General features: G+C 45.5%; 1 protein-coding gene across 1 annotated transcript; it reads left to right on the top strand.

The window, feature by feature from the left end:
* The first annotated feature begins 60 nt into the window (after positions 1–60).
* Positions 61–17,773, top strand: GNPTG (N-acetylglucosamine-1-phosphate transferase subunit gamma). The gene is made up of 11 exons (XM_065893422.1): positions 61–112; positions 241–298; positions 383–450; positions 16,353–16,407; positions 16,474–16,557; positions 16,639–16,732; positions 16,800–16,914; positions 16,999–17,081; positions 17,161–17,292; positions 17,369–17,450; positions 17,545–17,773. Exons 1-11 carry the CDS (start codon positions 61–63, stop codon positions 17,640–17,642), a joined length of 921 nt encoding a protein of 306 aa, XP_065749494.1. The 3' UTR covers positions 17,643–17,773.
* The last annotated feature ends 1,608 nt before the right edge of the window (positions 17,774–19,381 follow it).

The following is a 19,381-nucleotide window of genomic DNA, read 5'->3' as shown; positions in this document are numbered from 1 at the left end:
CCGGCGTTCATGTGACAAGTGCGCTCACGTGACCACGCGCGGCAGCGGCGGCGGCGCGAGATGGTGGCAAGGTTGGCGCGTTTCGTGCTGCTGCTGGGGCTCGCAGCGCGCGGTTAGTGTCCGGGCTGCCGACGCCCGCGCCCCTCCACCCATGCCCAGGCCCCTGCGTCCCGGAGCCCCCTCCTCCCCGTCCCCTCACCCCTGCCGCACGCCCGCCTCCTCACTGCGTGTTCCCCGTAGGGCCCGCGCCCGCAGGTGCCGCCAAGATGAAGGTGGTGGAGGAGCCCAACACGTTCGGGTGAGCGGCGTCGCGGGGAGCGGCAGCGGGGGGTTCCCGCGGCGGTCCGTGCCCGGTTCCCCCTGACTGTGTCGCTTCTCTCAGGCTCAACAACCCGTTCCTGCCCCAGACCAGTCGCCTCCAGCCCAGGAGGGATCCTTCTCCCGTGTCTGGTGAGTTCGGGGCCCTGGCTGCGGGCGTGCTGGGGGCCTGGGAGGGAGCAGGGAGCTGGCCTGGCTTCCCGACCGGTGGTCCGCGTCAGCTCCCGGGAGCCTGCTCCAGGGAGGGAGGGAGACCACGGATGAGGGGCCCTGAAAGTTAGGGCCTGGAGGGTCATGTTGTCGTTTGTCAATAATTCTAAAATTATTTTTAAGTGCGCGGTAACATTCCAGACTGTGATTGTACCAAGTTGAGTAGTTATCCCGGATATAGTCCTTAATTTTTTTCGCTAGAGTTGATTTTTGTTACAGTTCGGTGTTTGTTTTTCCCAACGTTTTTTATGCTTTTACAAGAAAAAACGTGTAGTTTTGTGTGTGTGTGTTTGTGTAAATTATTTTTGTGATGTTTGCCCTTTTTTGAGCAGTACTACTATACAGGTGTGCTCATTTGCTGTTGTTGCTCACGGTGTTTCTTCACGGTGGATGTGGGTCTTCACTTGTTTTCACTTGGTGTTTGGTATTCCATAGGATGGCTCTGCATTCTTTTGTTGTCCAGCAAAGTGTTGTTTATGGTTTTTGGTCACTAGAAACATTGCTGAGGAGAACATCCCTCCAGGGACTGCCTTCTTCTACCCTTCTGTGAGTGGTTTCCTGAGACAGGATCTAAGAAGTGGAACTGCTGGGTTGTTAAATGAGATTTAATATAACAAACAAAAATCCAAGAATTTTTTTTGGCTGTGTTGGGTCTTCGTTGCTGTGTGCGGACTTTCTCTAGTTGTGGCAATTGGGGTCTACTCTTAGTTGCGGTGTTTAGGCTTCTCATTGCAGTGGCTTCTCTTGTTGCGGAGCACAGGCTCTAGGAGCGCGGGCTTCAGTTAGTTGTGGCACGCAGGCTCAGTAGTTGTGGCACACAGGCTTAGTTGCTTCACGGCATGTGGGGTCTTCCTGGACAAGGGCTCGAACCCGTGTCCCCTGCATCGGCAGGCAGATTCTTAACCACTGCACCACAAGGGAAGTCCCAAGATCTTTTTTTCTTGAATACTACCACATGTCAGGGTGTGTCTGTGCTGGGGATGTAGAAATGAAAAAAACATACAGTGTGCTCATGGAGTTGACAGTTTAAGTGGGGGCGGGTAGATAGGCCATAAACAAAAAAGTAGGTAAAATGTGGAATGCTTGATGGTGAAAAACACTCTGTAGGTATGGAAAGCATTGAAGAGTGAGTGTTTGGGGGGGTTGTTTTGGGGACTGCCATTTTAAATGGGTTCAGGAAAAGACTGAGAAGTGAAATTTTGTTCAAGAGTTGAAGGGGAACAGGAGTAAGGGATGTGAATATCTGGGGAAGAGTGGTCTAGCAAAAGGAGTGGCCAAATAAAGGCCTTGAGCAAGGATGCCAGGGCCAGAGGCATTGGCCGCAGGGGTACGGTGAGATCAGAGATAGAGGGTACAGCTGTGAGCTTTCACACTAAACAAATCGATTCCAGCTTTTTACTGTGAAAATATTGAATAGAAAAATGGAGGAATGTGGCTGTGCACAGCAGCATACTCTCCACCTCAGTACAAAAGTTGACATTTTGCCATGCTTGCTTTATCTTCTTCTCGTTTTCACTTTGAAAAAAGTGAACTTTCATTTTTATGAACCATTTGAAAGTCACTACAGACATCATGACGTTTTATTCCTAAATATTCACAGTATGGATCTCCCACTCCCCAAGTTAGCAGAAATTCTATAATATAACCAATTCACATCCACATTTCCCTGTTGTCTCAGGAATGCCTTCTACAGCTGTCCCAAGACCCACCCCACATGGGAATCAGTCAAGGGGTTATGTGCCGGGCCAGTTGTCTTACAGGATGTTTGACCAGATCTGTCTGGTTTGTGAGGTCATTAGCTTGTTCTACTTTCCCCAGTATATTCTGTAAATGGCCTGGAAGCTTGATTACAGTCAGGTTAAGCAGTTTGGGCACAAATACTTTGTAGGTAGGCATCATGTCAGAGGGCTGCAGTTGACTGCGGCTGAGTGCTGCCAGGGTCTAGCGGTGGGAGGCAGGTTTCTCTGCCCTCAGTGTGCCGTCCGCGAGTACTCTTTTGGTGCTGAGTGGACATGTTCCCCCCGGTGGCCTCCTGCTTCAGTCTGATGGGGTAGAGGAGTGCAGAACTCTGCTTCTCTCATGCCTTCTGCATTTATTGTTGGCTGGTCGTCTCTGGTAAAGAGGAGTGTTCCTTTCCCCCCCACCTTTCTTTCTCTCTCCTTTTTGAACATCATTATTGGCTCAGATTTAAACCCTATTTTTATTGAGGTATAATTGACATGTTCAGTTTGATAAAGTTTGTAAATTGAGCACATGAATGTAATCACCACCCCCAAACAAGACTGAGAACATTTCCACCACCCAGAAGATTCCTACGTGTCCCTTTTAAATCCACCCACCCATCACTTTCTGGCTCAGATTCAAACCCTATTTTTTTATTTTTTTAAATTTTATTTATTTTTGGCTGCGATGGGTCTTCGTTGCTCTGCGTGGGCTTTCTCTAGTTGTGGTGAGCGGGGGCTACTCTTTGTTGCAGTGTGTGGGCTTCTCACTGCGGTGGCTTCTCTTGTTGCGGAGCATGGGCTCTAGGTGCACGGGCTTCAGTAGTTGTGGCTCGTGGGCTCTAGAGTGAAGGCGCAGGCTCGGTAGTTATGGCGCACGGGCTTAGTTGCTCTGCGACATGTGGCATCTTCCTGGACCAGGGATTGAACCTGTGTCCCCTGCATTGACAGGCGGATTCTTAACCACTGCACCGCCAGGGAAGTCCCTCAAACCCTATTTTTATTGAGGTAAAATTGACATGTTCAGTTTGATAAAGTTTGTAAATTGAGCACATGCATGTAATCACCACCCTCAAACAAAACTGAGAACATTTCCATCACCCAGAAGATTCCTATGTGTCCCTTTTAAATACCCCACCCCATCACTCTCTGGCTTCTATTGCTTTAGAATAGTGTCATCCGTGCTTGGATTTCAGCTGAGCAAGTCAGCATACACTTCCACGTCTGGAGTCTTCCTCAGCATCATGTTTTTGGGATTCATCTGTGTTGTTGCATGTATCAGTAGCTTTTTCTTATTGCTGAACACATACAAAAACTGAAATCCGAGTACGGTTTGTAGTCTAGTTAGTTGTATTGTGCCAACGCCAATTTCCTAGTTTTGGTGATGTACTGCGGTTATAAGTTTATGATTATTTCAAGGTAAAAAGCATGCACACACATACACACACATAGATGTATTTGTGCTGGAAGAATAGATGAAACCTATGTGATTTTAAGTTTCAAATTGAAATGCAGTATTACAGGGTTTTTATTTTCCCCTTTCTTTTTTTTTACTTTTTTAAATTATTTATTTTGGCTGCATTGGGTCTTCATTGCTGTGCGTGGGCTTTCTCTAGTTGTGGTGAGCTACTCTTCGTTGCGGTGCACAGGCTTCTCATTGCGGTGGCTTCTCTTGTTGCGGAGCATGGGCTCTAGGCACGTGGGCTTCAGTAGCTGTGGCATGCGGGCTCAATAGTTGTGGCTCACGGGCTTAGTTGCTCGGTGGCATGTGGGATCTTCCCAGAACACGGCTTGAACCCATGTCCCCTGCATTGGCAGGCGGATTCTTAACCACTGCACCACCAGGGAAGCCCTCCCCTTTATTTTCTACTCCTGTCTTTTCCCCTAACACTAAAAAGCTGGGTTCTTTAGTCACATAAATATATTTACTGGCTTTTTCCTATAATTTACATAAAATAGTTTCAGATTTAAAATAGCAATATTACTACTAACCATGAAACGAGTGAGTGAGGTTTTCTTGCAGTTTATTTTGGAGTGTATCCAGCCAAAGATGGACAGCAGGGCACTGTGGTCCAACCTTCACCAGGTCATTGTTTTCTCTGTCATCAATTTGACTTGCAGTTAGATCCATAACGTTTCTGCTTATGTTCAGTTTTAGTGCTTGCCATACATATTTTTACTTTTGTTTTTTCCTTAACTTAAAAAAAATAGTGTGTTACAATTTCAAGCACATGCATAAGTGGAGAAAGGGTATGTGAGGCACCAGGCACCCTCACCCAGCCCCAACCCTCACCCTGCCACTGCAGTTACTTTGAAACAAATTTCCCACAACTTATTTCATTTGTAAATATTTTGGTATGTGTCTCTTCAAGGGCATAGCCACAGTATCAAGCAACAAAAATCCCCTCTGTGCTTCCGTATGTTGCTAATACTGTCTCATAATTTTTTAATATAAATTTATTTATTTTATTTATTTATTTTTGGCTGTGTTGGGTCTTCATTGCTGTGCGCGGGCTTTTTCTAGTTGCAGCGAACGGGGGGCTACTCTTCTTTGCGGTGCGCGGGCTTCTCATTGCAGTGGCTTTTCTCGTTGTGGAGCACAGGCTCTAGGCGTGCGGGCTTCAGTAGTTGCGGCATGCAGGCTTAGTATTTGTGGCTCACGGGCTGTAGAGCACAGGCTTAGTAGTTGTGGCACACGAGCTTAGTTGCTCTGCGGCATGTGGGATCTTCCCGGACCAGGGATTGAACCCATGTCCCCTGCATTGGCAGGCAGATTCTCAACCACTGCGCCACCGGGCAAGCCCCAGTCTCATAATTTTTAATAGGTGGTTGGTTTGTCTGAGTCAGTATGGAAGGTCTGTGTGTTGTGTGTGCTTGACACGTGTGCTTCAGTTTCCTTGAATCTATAGATGCCCTCCATTTTCTTGCTATTTATTGAGGAAACTGGGTCTCTTGTTTCCCACATTCTGGATTTTGTTCATTGCATTCCCGTGGTGTTTAACGTTTCTTCATCTATTAGCTGGAGTGCAGTTGTGTGCCTTCACCCTGGCTGGGCCTCCAATTTCGGGAGAGCAGTGGGGAGAGGCGTCCCCCCCACCTGGCCTCGGTCTCCCACCTTCAGTTCAGGGTCTGCAGAGGGGCATTTGTAGCCCTTTCTCAGGTGGAGGACCTTCCCTGCTGTTCCTGGTCGCTGAGTTTTTACCATGAATGGGTGTTGGGTTCTGTCAAATGCTTTTTTTAAACCTATCAAGAGGATGATGGGTTTTCTCATTTAGGCTGTTTACGTAGTGGGTAGCATTGGTTTTTGAATGTTGAGCCAACACTGTGTTCTTGGAGTAAGCTCCACTTGGGCACAGTGAATACATATGTTTTATATTTAGCTGGATTTAAATTGCTAATTATTTCTGACTTTTTTAATTTCTAGAGTTTCTGTTCTTTTTCTAATTTCTATTTATCTGCTGAGATTCCCTATCTCTTTATTACCATGTTTTACTTTACACCCTGGAACATAGTTGCAGTAGCTGCTTTAAAATCCTCTTCTACTTCCAACATCATCTGTGTTTGTTGGGGTCAGTCTCCCGTGTTTGCCTGTTCTGTTGGGGGTGGGTTGCATTTGCCTGCTTTTATGTCTGATACTTTTGGATACACCCTTGGCCCGGTTCTCCCTTGGGAGAATGTGGTGTGCTGAGGCAGCTGGCTGGGCAGAGCTCACCCAGGACCGACCTCCCTGCTTGGTGGTTCATGCATGCAGGGCTCAGCCAGAGAGCTGGGCAGGCTTCCCTCCTTCCACCCCCGCTGTCCTTTTTGATACCACCCCACGCCTTCCAGCTGCTGGGTAGGCTCCCTCTGTCCCAGATCCTATGGCCAGAGACTGGGGCGGGTTATGCCATTGCCTGCCCCAGGCGGGAACCCACACAGGCATCAGTGCCTTCTTCTTCCAAGCCGCCCCACCCCCGGCCCCTCAGTCCCCTCCACAGCCTCAGGCCTTAAGACATTCTCTACAGTGGGATCTGTAGGAGACTTTGTCCCATGTTAGTGGCTGTGGCTTCTGATACCTGGTATCGTCACATGGTCATTTGCTCTATTCTACAGCACATATATAATGGCCTGAAAACTAATATGGTGTTACTGCTGTTAAGTCATTAACAGTACTTGTTCTTAAGTCACTGAGAGTGATTCTTCTTCCGGTGAAGTGACGTTACTAACTGTGTATAGTTCGGTTCGTTTGCTTTGATTTCAGCTGTAGGGGCTTTAATGTCATCCTTTTATTTTACCTTTGAGCACATCAGCATGCCTACGTGGTTCACATGTAAACCTTAGGACAGATACACCCTGAGCTCTCCTTCCTGCCTTGTGCTCCCTGTCCAGGGCCATTTGCTGTTTTGTTTGTTTGTTTGTTTTAAGGTATAATTGACATATTAGTTTCAGGTATACAACATAATGATTCACTATTTGTATATTTTGCAAAATGATGGGAATAAGTCTAGTTATTCTCTGACACCACACAGTTACCAAAACCTTTTTTTCTTCTTGTGATGAAGACGTTTAAGATTAAAAAAAAATTTTTTTTATGCAGCAGGTTTTTATTACTTATTTTATACATATTAGTGTATACATGTCAATCCCAATCTCCCACTTCATCCCACCACCACCGCCCACACCCCACCCCCGCTTTCCCCCCTTGGTGTCCATATGTTCTCTACATCTGTGTCTCTCTTTTTTTTTTTTAATTTATTTATTTTCGGCTGTGTTGGGTCTTCGTTGCTGTGTGCGGGCCCTCTCCAGCTGCGGCGAGCAGGGGCTGCTCCTCGTTGTGATGCATGGGCCCCTCATTGCGGTGGCCTCTCCTGTTGCATAGCTCTAGACGTGCAGGCTTCAGTAGCTGTGGCTCACGGGCTCCAGAGCGCAGGCTCAGCAGTCATGGTGCACGGGCCTAGTTGCTCTGTGGCATGTGGGATCCTCCCGGACCAGGGATCGAACCTGTGTCCCCTGCACTGGCAGGCAGATTCCTATCCACTGCGCCACCAGGGAAGCTGTGTGTCTCTATTTTTGCCTTGCAAACCAGTTAATCTGTAACCATTTTTCTAGATTCCACATATATGCGTTAATATATGATATTTGTTTTTTTGACTTATTTCACCCTATGATTGCCTCTAGGTCCATCCACGTCTCTACAAATGACCCAATTTCATTCCTTTTTATGGCTGAGTAATGTTCCATTGTATGTATGCACCACATCTTCTTTATCCATTCGTCTGTCGATGGACGTTTAGGTTGCTTCCATGACCTGGCTATTGTAAACAGTGCTGCAGTGAACATTGGGGTGCATGTGCCTTTTTGAATTATGGTTTTCTCTGGGTATATGCCCAGTAGTAAGATTGCTGGGTCATATAGTAATTCTATTTTTAGTTTTTTAAGAAACCTCCATACTGTTCTCCATAGTGGCTGTATCAGTTTACATTCCCACCAGTGGTGCAAGAGGGTTCCCTTTTCTCCACACCCTCTCCAGCATTTGTAGATTTTCTGATGATGCCCATTCTGACTGGTGTGAGGTGATACCTCATTGTAGTTTTGATTTGCATTTCTCTAATAATTAGTGATGTTGAGCAGCTTTTCATGTGCTTCTTGGCCATCTGTATGTCTTCTTTGGATAGGACGTTTAAGATTTACTTTCTTAAGATGTGGTACATATATACAATGGAATACTACTCAGCTATAAAAAAAAGAACGAAATAATGCCATTTGTAGCAACGTGGATGCAACTAGAGATTATCATACTAAGTGAAGTTAAGCCAGAAAGGGAAAGACAAATACCATATGATATCACTTATATGTGGAATCTAAATATGACACACATGAACATATCTACACAACAGAAACAGACTCAGACATAGAGAACAGAGTTGTGGTTGCTAAGGGGGGGGGGTGTTGGGGGAGAAATGGAGTGGGAGTTCGGGGTTAGCAGATGTAAGCTTTTATATATAGAATGGATAAACAACAAGGTCCTACTGTGTAGCACGGAGAACTATATTCAATATCCTATGATAAAGCATAATGGAAAAGAATGTATATATATGTGTAAGTGAATCACTTTGCTGTACAGCAGAAATTGAGCACAACATTGTAAATCGACTATACTTCAATTAAAAAAAAGATTTACTTTCTTAGCAACTTTCAGATACGCAATTCAATATTATTAACTGTAGTCACTGTGCTGTACGTTATATCCTCAGGACTTATTTATTACTGGAAGTTTATATCTTTTGACCATTTTCACTCACTTTGTGTCCCCCCCAATCCCCTGCTTCTGGCAAACACTGATCTGTTCTTTGTATCTATAAGCTTGGTGTTTTGTTTTCCACATAAGTGAGATCATAACATATTTGTCTTTCTCTGACATATTTCACTTAGGATAATGCCCTAAAAGTCCATCCATGTTGCAGATGGCAATTTCTTGTTTTATGGCTGAATAATACTCTGTTGTATATGTGTACTCCACTTTCTTTATCCATCAGTGGACACTTAGGTAGTTTCCATATCTTGACTATTGTAAATAATGCTGCTGTGAACAGGGGGGGTGGAGATATCTTTCCGAGTTAGTGATTTTGTTTTCTTTGGATAAATACCCAGAAGTGGAATTGCTGGATTATATGGTAGTTCTATATTTAATTTTGGTGGGAACCTCCATCCTGTTTTCCATAGTGGCCACACCAATTTCCATTCCTACCAACAGTGTGCAAGTTTTCCTTTTCTCCACATCCTCGCCAACACTTGTCTTTTTTATAGTGGCTGTTCCGACAGGTGTGAGGTGATATCTCATTGTGGTTTTGATTTGCATTTCCCTGATGATTAATGACGTTGAGCATCTTTTCATGTGCCTGTTGGTCATTTCTTTGTCTTCTTTGGAAAAATGTCTATTCAGACGCTCTGCCCATTTTTTAATTGGATTGTTTGTTTTTTTGCTATTGTGTGAGTTCTTTATACATTTTGGATATTAGCCCCTTATGTATATGATTTGCTAGATGTTTTATCCCATTCAGTAGGTTGCCTTTCATTTTGTTGATGGTTTCCTTGGCTGTGCAGACCTTTGTAGTAAGATATTGTCCCATTTGTTTATTTTTGCTTTTGTTTATGGAGTCAGATTTTGAAAATCATCACTGAGACCGATGTCAAAGAGCTTATCACCTATGTTTTCTTCTAGGAGTTTCATAGTTTCTGGTCTTACATTCAACTTAAATTTTTGTGTATGGTGTAAGATAGTGGTCCAGTTTAACCAGCACCGTTTATTGAAGAGATTATTCTTTCCTCATTGTATATCCTTGGCTCCTTTGTTGTAAATTAATTGACTGTATATGTGTGGCTTTATTTCTGGACTCCCTGTATTTATGCCAGTGCCATACTGCCTTGATTCTTTGTATGTATGTATGTATTTATTTACCTGGCTGCGTTGGGTCTTCGTTGCTGCACGTGGGCGTTCTCTAGTTGCAGCGAGCGGGGGCTACTCTTTGTTGCGGTGCGCAGGCTTCTCATGGCAGTGGCTTCTCTTGTTGCGGAGCATGGGCTCTAGGCATGCAGGCTCAGTAGTTGTGATGCGTGGGCTTAGTTGCTCCGAGGCATGTGGGATCTTCCCAGACCAGGGATCGAACCTGTGGCCCCTGCATTGGCAGGTGGATTCTTAACTACTGTACCACCAGGTAAGTCCCATACTGCCTTGATTCTGTTTGTTGTTATTTTATGTTTAGTCTTCTGGTGTTTCTTTTTGCTAGTATAAGAAAATATGAATTACCCTCTTTTTACTGTGGTAAAATATACATAAAAATTACCATTTTAACCATTATTAGATGTTCAGTTAAGAGGCATTAAGCACATCCATATTGTTGGGCAAACATCACCTCTATCATCCCCAGAACTTTTTCATCTTCCCAAACTGAACCTCTGTCCCCATTAAACAACTCGCCACCCCTCCCAGCCTCTGGCCCCCGACATTCTACTTTCTGTCTCTATGAATTTAATGACTCTAGATCCCTGCTGTGGTCACTGTGTGTACACAGGTTGAAATCGTAACTGAAAAAGATGATGGTGTTAGGAGTTGAGGTCTTTGGAAGGTGCTTAAGTCATGAGGGTGGAGCCCTCAATAATGGGATTGATGCCCTTATAATAGAAAGAGGCTCCAGAGATCCCTAGTCCCTTCTACCATGTGAAGACACAGTGAGAAGGCACCCTCTGTGAACTAGAACTCGACTGTGCTGGTGCCCTTATCTTGGGCTTCAAACCCCCACAGAACTGTGAAAAATAAATTTCTGTAGTTGTAAAATTACCCAGTGGTATTTTGTTATAGCAGCTCAAATGAACTAAGTACCTCATGTAAGTGGAATCATATAATTCTTGTCCTTTTGTGACTGGCGTGTTTCACTTAGCACAATATCTTGAAGGTTCATTTATGTGGCAGGATTTCCTTCCTTTTTAAGGCTGAATAATATTCCATTGCACATATATACTACATTCTGCTTATTCATCTATCAGTGTACACTTGGGTTGTTTTTACTTTTTGGTTACTGTGAATAATGCTGATCTGAACATGGGTGTGCAGCATCTGAGTTCCTGCTTTCAGTTCACATACCCAGGAGTCGATTTGCTGTATCATATAAATCTACGTTTAAGCTTTATGAGGAACCACCAAACTGTTTTCAACAGCGCTGCACTGTTTTACATTCCCGCCAGCAGTGCACAAAGGTTTCAATTTCTCCACATCCTAACCAACATTTATTCTTTTCTGTGTTATTGTTGTTGTTGGATAGTAGCCATCCTAATGGATGTGAGGTGATATCTCATTGTGGATTTTATTTGTATTTACTTATTTTTCACTTCTTCAGGAAAATGTCTAGTAATCCTTGGTGCATTTTTTAATTGGGTTGTTTGGGGCATTGCTGTTGTTGTTAATAGGAGTTCTTTATATGTTTTGGCTATTACCCTTGTTAGAAATGTGATTTGCAAATACTTTCTCACTTTCTGTATTTCAACACTTCCTTGCAAAGTTTTAAATTCTTAAGTCCCATTTATCTAGTTTTCCTTTTGGTGCCTTTGCCTTTGATGATGTATCCAAGAAATCATTTCCAAAGCACAAAGCCAATGTCAAAGATTTCCCCTTTATGTTTTGTAGTTTCAGTCTCAGATCCGTTTTAAGTTAATTTCTGTACATGGTGTGAGGTAAGGGTCCACTTTCATTCCTGTGCATATGAACATCCAGCTTCCCGACTCCATTTGTTGAAAAGTCTGTCCTTTCCCCCACTGAATGGTCTCAGCACCTGACAGATCCTTTGAGCATATATTCAAGGGTTTGTTTCTGGGCTCTCTGTTCTGTTTCGTTGGTCTACATGTCTGTCTTTATACTGATGCTGCACTGGTTTAATTACTGTAGCACTGAAGTAAGCTTTGTGGGGTTTTCTTGGGTTTTTTTGGTTTGACGGTGTTGCGTGTCTTGTGGGATCTTAGTTCCTCAACCAGGGATCAAACCTGGGTTCCTGGCAGTGGGAGCACCAAGTCCTAACCACTAGACCACCAGGGAATTCCCCTTGAAGTAAGCTTTGAAATCAGTAATTGTGAGTCCTTCAACTTTTCTATTTCAATATAGTTTTGACTGTTTGGGGTCCTTTGGGAATCCAGCTTTGTTGCTGCGTGTGGGATCTTCATTGTGGCATGTGGGATTTAGTTCCCTGATCAGGGATCGAACCCAGGCCCCCTGCCTTAGGAGCGCAGAGTCTTAACCACGGGACCACCAGGGAAATCCCTGGAATTGTTTCATTGAATTTCCTTTTTGGGTTGTCTGTTGGGTTGTTGTATAGAAACACAGCTGGTTTTTAGTGTCACTTCTGTATCCTACAACTTTGCTGAATTTAGTAGCTCTAATATATTTCTGTGGACTCTTTAGGGTTTTCTATATATATGATCATGTCATCTGCAAACACCGCATTGTAATTTTATTTCTTCCTTCCTAATTAGGATGCCTTTCCTTTTTTTTTTGCCTAATTGCTCTGGCTAGAACCTCCAGTACAGTGTCGAACAGTGAATAGTGCTGAGAGCTTCCTTGTGTTGTTCCTGCTTTTGGGAGGAAAGCTTTTTCAGTCTTTCACCATTCAGTAAGATATTTGCTGTGGGTTTTGCATATATGGCCTTCATTGCATTGAGGAAGTTTCCTCCTAATCCTCCTTTGTTGAGTGTTTTCATCATGAAAGAGTGTTGAATTTTGATAGGTGCTTTTTTCTGCAACAATTTACATGATAATTCCCCCCCCCTTATTCTGTTAATGGGGTGTATTACATTAAAAAAAATTTTTTTTTTAAATTTTGAACCATCCTTACATTCCAGGAACAAACTCCACTTTTTCACACTGTAGAATCCTTTTAATGTGCTGCTGATTTCAGTTTGCCAGTATTTTGTTCAGGATTTTTGCACTGATGTTCACAAGGGATGTTGACGTCTGTAGTTTTCCCTTCTTGTCAGGTATCTTTTTGGCCTTGATATCAGGGGAATGCTGGCCTCATAGAATTGAGTCAGGAGGTGTCCCCCTTCTTCAATTTTCATAGTATTTTCTTGTAATCCTTTTTATTTCTGTAAAATTGGTAGTAATGTCCCCTCCTTTTGTTTATGATTTTAGTAATTTGAATCTTTTTTTAAAATTAATTATTTTGGGCCGTGTTGGGTCTTTGTTGCTGCACACGGGCTTTCTCTAGTTGCGGCAAGTGGGGCTACTCTTCGTTGTGGTGTGTGGGCTTCTCATTGCAGTGGCTTCTCTTGTCGCAGAGCATGGGCTCTAGGTGCACAGGCTTGCTTCAGTAGTTGTGGCTCATGGGCTCTAGAGCATAGGCTCAATAGTTGTGGCGCACGGGCTTAGGTGCTCCGCAGATGGAATCTGGAAGATTCCATCTTCCCAGACCAGGGCTCGAACCCGTATCTCTTGCATTGGGAGGCGGATTTTTAACCACTGCCCCACCAGGGAAGCCCATCTTCTTTTTTGATACAGTAAATCTAGTTTAAAGGTTTGTCCATTTTGTTGATCTTTTCAAAGAACCAACTTCTGGTTTTACTGATTTTTGTTTTATTTATCTCTGCTCTAATCTTTATTTTCTTCCTTTTGCTTGCTAGTTTTGTTTGTTTGTTTGTTTTTTGCTGTGCCATGCAGGATGTGGGATCTTAGTTCCCCAACCAGGGACTGGACCCTCACCCCCTGCATTGGAAGTGTGGAGTCTTAACCACTGGACAACCAGGGAAGTCCAGCTTGCTAGCTTTTTTTTTCTAGTTTCTTGAAGTGTAAAAGTTAGGTTATTGATTTGAGATCTTGTTTTGAATATGTTTACAGCTGTTAATTTCCCTCTTAGCATTGCTTTCACTGTATCTGATAATTTTTGGTACCTTGTATTTAGAAAATATTTTGAAAGAAAAACAAGTTTCCCTTGTGAATTCTTTGAGCCTTTGGTTCTTTAAGATTGTGTTAATTTCCATGTTTGTGGATTTCCCACATTGCTTTTGCTATTGATTTCTAGTTTCCATTGTGTTCAGAAAAGAAACTATGATTTCAGTCTTCTTAAGTTTGTTAAGTGGCCTAACATATGGTGTGTCCTGGAGAATGTTCCACGTACACTTAAAAAATGTAATTTCTGCTGTTGTTGGGTGGGATATTCTGTATATGTCGATTAGGTCTGGTGGTTTTAGTGTGTTCAGGTCCTCTGTGTCCCTAGAACTGGGGTGTTGAATGTCCAAGGATTGTGGAACTGCCTGTTTCTCCCTTCAGTTGTCAATGCTTGCTTTGTTTTCGAGCTCTGGTGTTTGGTGCCCATATGTTTGTAATTGTTATAATCTTGGTGAATGGACCTTTTTTATCAATGAATAATGTCTTCCTTTATCTCCTTTAATTAGTGTTTGACTGATAGTCTTTTTTTTTTTTTTTTGGCTGTATCGGGTCTGTCAGGCCACAGTTGCGGCAGGGATCTTCATTTTGGCATGTGGGATCTTCTGTTGCAGCGAGTGGGCTCTTCATTGCAGCGCAGGCCTCTCTTTAGTTGTGGCATGTGGGCTATCTAGTTGTGGTGCGCAGGCTCAGTAGTTGTGGCAAGCAGGCTTAGTTGCCCTGAGGCATGTGGGATCTTAGTTCCCTGACCAGGGATCGAACCTGAATCCCCTGCATTGGAAGGCGGATTCCTAACCACTGGACCAGCAAGGGAAGTCCCTGATAGTCTATTTTGTCTGATATTAGTGTGGCCATCCCTGCTTTCTCTCATTATTTGCGTATCTTTTTCCATCCTTTCACTTTCAGCCTGCTTGTGTCTTTGATCTTAAATGCGTCTCTTACAAACAGTATATATAGTTGGATCACATTTTTTTTACCCATTTGGCCAATCTGTGCCTTTTGAATGGGAGAGTTTAATCTGTTTACATTTAAAGTAGTCATTGATAAGGAAGGATTTAGAGGAAACAAAACAGCAAAATTTGTCTTATAGTTTTTTTGTCTCATTCCCTCCATTCCTTTTTGTTGACTTACTTCTAAGTGACATGTTTTGACGTCCTTTTTACTTTTGTGTATTAGTCTGTGTAGCTATTTCCTCTATGGTTGCCAGGGGATTACATACGATCATAAAGCTGTTAAGTCTAATTTGTACATGATTGAAATTGGTGTAAATTCAAAGACTTCTCCTGTACAGCTCTGTCCCTCCCCCCAACTTTGTTATTGATTTCAGAAATTACCTCTTTAAATGTAGATTTGTAATTATTTTTATGCATCTTTTTAAACCCTGTAGTTTGCAGATCAGAATCACATACTGCTTTGGGTTTGCCAGTGTATTTGCCTCTCCAGGGCAGGCCTCGTGGTAACGAAATCCCTCAGCTTTTGTTTATCTGGGAGTGTCTTGATTTTGCCCTCATTTTTGGAGAATAGTTTCCTGGATGTAGACTCCTCAGTTGACAGTTTTTTCTGCCATCCCACAGCTTTCTGGCCTCTGAAGTGTGGCAGAGAAATGGGCGGGTAATCTTATTAAGGATCCCTTGATGTGCTGAGTCACTCCTTGCTGCTTTGGACTTGGTTTTTGACAGTTTTCTTCTGTGTCTTGGTGTGGGTCTCTCTGAGTTTATTGTACTTGGAGTTCAGTGAGCTGCTTGGATGTGTAGATTCATGTGTTTTGTCAAGTTGGAAGAGTCATTTCCTCAGATACTCTCTCTGCCCCTCTCTTCCTTCAGGGACTCCCACTGTGTGTCCTGCCATCTCTTCACTGGTTCTTTTCTCTGCTCAAAATCTGTTAACCCCTTTTGTGGATTTATTTCAGTTGTATTTTTCAGCTCCAGAGTTTTTTGGTTCCTTTCAATACTGTTCGTCTCTCTGCCTACATGTCATTTGCCTGATAGACTTTAGTTCTTTGTGTTTCCCTCCAGGTCCTTAAGCATATTTCAGACATTTGTTTAACTGAAGTCTTCTATCAGTCCAGTGTCTGGGCTTCTCCCAGGTGGTTCCGTTGGGTTTTCCTTTGAAGAGGCTGCAGTTCCTTTGCAGCCTGGCCCCATGCTGGGGCGGCCTTCACCACCAGGCTGGGTGTGTTCGGAGTCTAGGGGCAGCTGTGTGCAGGCTGCTCCTGGTTGTCTTTGGTTCTCCAAGAGTCTCACCCCAGCTCCTTCTCAGGTCCTGGATGGCCTGTTGTGTGTGTCCAGTCATAACCCCTTGCCCTGCTGCAGCCCTCGTGAGCAGCTCCCTTTCCTTCCTGGTGATCTGAGTTGGGCAAAACAGAGACCAGTCCTCCCGGCAGTTGCAGATGAGGTCAGCCTGCTCCTCACAACCACGCTGGGGTGGTGGCTTTGCTGCGTGGTGCTCACTTGGTTGCTGTAGCCCTCATTTGCAGAACTGGGTTAGCTCAGCTGGTTTGTAGTGGTTCACTTGCTGTTTTCACAGGGATATGAGCTTGGAGCTTCCTAGTCTGGTACTTTGCTGTTGTTGCTCCAACTCTTTTGCTCCAGTTTTAAAGTTTAAACTACTGAATCTTTTCCTAAATGGCCCTGGTTCTGTGGGTTTCTGCACGCCTGCTCTTTGCACCACGCTCAGCGGGCCGTGCTCTCCCCTTCCAGGGCCCGTGCATCTCTCCAGACTTTCTGGCAAGTGCTTCAGCCTGGTGGAGTCCACGTGAGTGAGGGCAGGGGCAGGCGTGGCCAGGGCCTGGGACGCCCCCTGACAGCGCTGTGCCCCCAGGTACAAGTACGAGCTCTGCCCGTTCCATAACGTGACGCAGCACGAGCAGACCTTCCGCTGGAACGCCTACAGCGGGATCCTCGGGTGAGCGGCGCTGGGGGTGGCTGCGGCTCCACCTGTCCATCGTCCACCCCACCCAGCCTCACCCACTCTGCTCCTCCCCAGCATCTGGCACGAGTGGGAAATCGCCAACAACACCTTCAGGGGCATGTGGATGAGGGACGGTGACTCCTGCCACTCCCGGAGCCGGCAGAGCAAGGTGGGCTGGGCGGGAGGGTGGGATTGGGGCCTGCTCCCCCCACCCGCTCACCAAGGTTTCCCACCAGGTGGAGCTCACCTGTGGCAAAACCAACCGGTTGGCCCACGTGTCTGAGCCAAGCACCTGTGTCTACGCACTGACGTTCGAGACGCCCCTCGTCTGCCACCCCCACTCCTTGTTAGGTGGGCGCCGGGGCCGGCAGGGGGCACTGGGGGACGTGGGGGGCAGAGGGGCTCTGCTTAGTCTGGTTTCTGTTGGATTCTCAGTGTACCCGGCCCTGCCCTCGGCCCTGCAGCAGAGGTGGGATCGGGTGGAGCAGGACCTGGCGGATGAGCTGATCACATCCCAGGTGAGCGACAGGGCGGGCGCCGCCTGGGCAGGGAGCAGTGCAACTGCAGCAGTGCTCCCTCCTCGTCCTCCACCTGCAGGGCTACGAGAAGTCACTCAGGGCGATTTTTGAGGATGCTGGTTATTTAAAGACCCCAAAACAAAGTGAATCGGTGCAGCAGGAAGGAGGTGCCAAGGGCCTGGTGTTTCAGACGCTGGAGAGCTGTAACGAGGTACAGATAGCGCTCCCAGGCCTGGGACCGGCCTCCCACCAAGGGCCTGACTGCTCCATTTCAACTCCTTTTCTAGGCTCATAAAGCCCTGTCAAAGGAGATGAAAAGACTTAAAAGCATACTGACCCGGCACGGCCTCCCCTACGTGAAGCCTGCAGGTCAGTTGTGCCCAGGGGTTGGGGCTGAGCCCACCTTGGGACCTGCCGCCCTGTAGGTTAGGTCCTGACCTCCTGCCGCCTGGTGTTTTGGCAGAAACTTCCAGCTCTGAGCACTTGGGTCCCAGGACACCCACGGACAAGACAGCAGAGCTGCTACGAGGCGACCCTGGACTGCGTGGGAACACCCTGTGATCTGGGGCAGGAGGAGCAGGGTGACAGGTCACAGCCAGAGGACACCTTCCTGTTCCTTCTGTGCCAGCAGGCTCTCGGGGTTGTGTGCAAAGATGCAGACAAAATAAAGATTCAAAGTTTTAATTAATTTCCCTACTGATAAAAATAATTCCATGAATTCTGTAAACCATTGCATAAATGCTATAGTGTAAAAAAATTTGAACAAGTGTTAACTTCAATTCACTACAAGTAAATGATTATGCATTATAAATACTACCTTCTGGGTTAAGAAAATTCCATTCCAATAACATTCTCCTCTAAATACTCAAAACAGACATACAGATTGTGGCTTCCATAAATTAATCCACATGAAGCACTGAGTCGTGGTCTTCTGCTGACCACAGTTACACAAATGGTGTGACAATGTAACATCACCGCTAATACTGAACACTCAGGAGCTGACAGATTCGGCAACAAGAACGGCCTCGCCGAGCACCACGCAGCTTCAGCTGCTACACCCAGCGCCCCCCTTCATCACCTGACTGCGGGGCAGTGACACCCTGAGACACCGAGCCTGGCTGAGCCCAGCATGGGTGGCCCCTCAGAAAACCAGGGCCACTGCAGACAGGCAGCAGGGGTGGGAGGGCCCCGAGGTAGCCCCGGGAGCTCCACTCTGGGTGGTTCTTTGGTCTTCCCACCGCACACCTGTCCTCAGAGCCAGCGAGTGCCTGGGAGGGGGCGCCTCCAACCCCCACCCCGAACCCCACAGAAAGAACTGACCGGAATAGCTTATAAATACACCTAAAGCTTAATTGTTCTTGCTTATAATTTGAAAATATCTAGGCTAGATGTCAATAACAAATGTCCTATTTTCCCCCCAAAAGACCAAAGGCCTGAAATGGGAAACAAGTGCATAAATATTAATAAAATAAAGAATTTTAAACAGTGATAACAGTAGCACAAAATATACGTAATTTCTAAGAGCTACTAAATCATTATCAGTATAATTAGAAACAAAGTAGATTCATTACAACCAAGTCATATAGTTACCTTTAGCAGCGGGCGAGCTGCACGATGCCATGGACCCACCTTAAAAAATGACAGCTTTCCTATCAGTTTGTCTTATGTTAAAAAAAAAAAAAAGTCTTAAACTTCTCACTATAGTAAATACATTCTAATTTGGTCACTGATAAAAATTTTTAACTAGTCACCTTGCACTTAAAAAATGCTATATAAAGTCTTTGGCACAGCCCCAAGCAGGGGGCATCCTGTCCCTTCCGGGCCAGGGCCCAGCCCCTGCTCCGCACCTGGCAGCAGACTCTGGGAAGATTCTCAAGCCAATCTGGATCTGCCACGAGCAAAGTCTGGGTCAACTACAGACAGGTTTTACTTCCTCTCAGATTCCTAGGGAAAGTGACCCAATGCAGACAGAAAAGACTGAAGCCGGCACTAAAATCTGACCCGTTCCCAGCAGCCTTTCTGCCACCCTGCCCCCGCACGGTGGCCGGGTCCTCCCCAACCCCATGGTCCCTCGAACATAACACCTGCACAAACAGATCCAGTGCAGTGTCGCCCTGGAGGCTGGCTAGGGTCTCCCACATGGGTGGAGAGAGGCTCCAGCCAGGACGCCCGCCAGCAAGCTCTGGAAAGGGGGAGCACCACATGGCTCTGCACAGTCAGTATGACGCCCGCCCCGTCGGGTCCCCCACCCCACTGCCCTGCTCACTGTCACCGCGCTGACCAAGTCCAGGGGAGAAAGG

This window comes from Phocoena phocoena, chromosome 15, assembly GCF_963924675.1.
Source record: "Phocoena phocoena chromosome 15, mPhoPho1.1, whole genome shotgun sequence".
Lineage (NCBI taxonomy): Eukaryota > Metazoa > Chordata > Mammalia > Artiodactyla > Phocoenidae > Phocoena > Phocoena phocoena.
The sequence above is the reverse complement of the archived record's forward strand: the minus strand, read 5'-3'. Positions and strand labels throughout refer to the sequence as shown.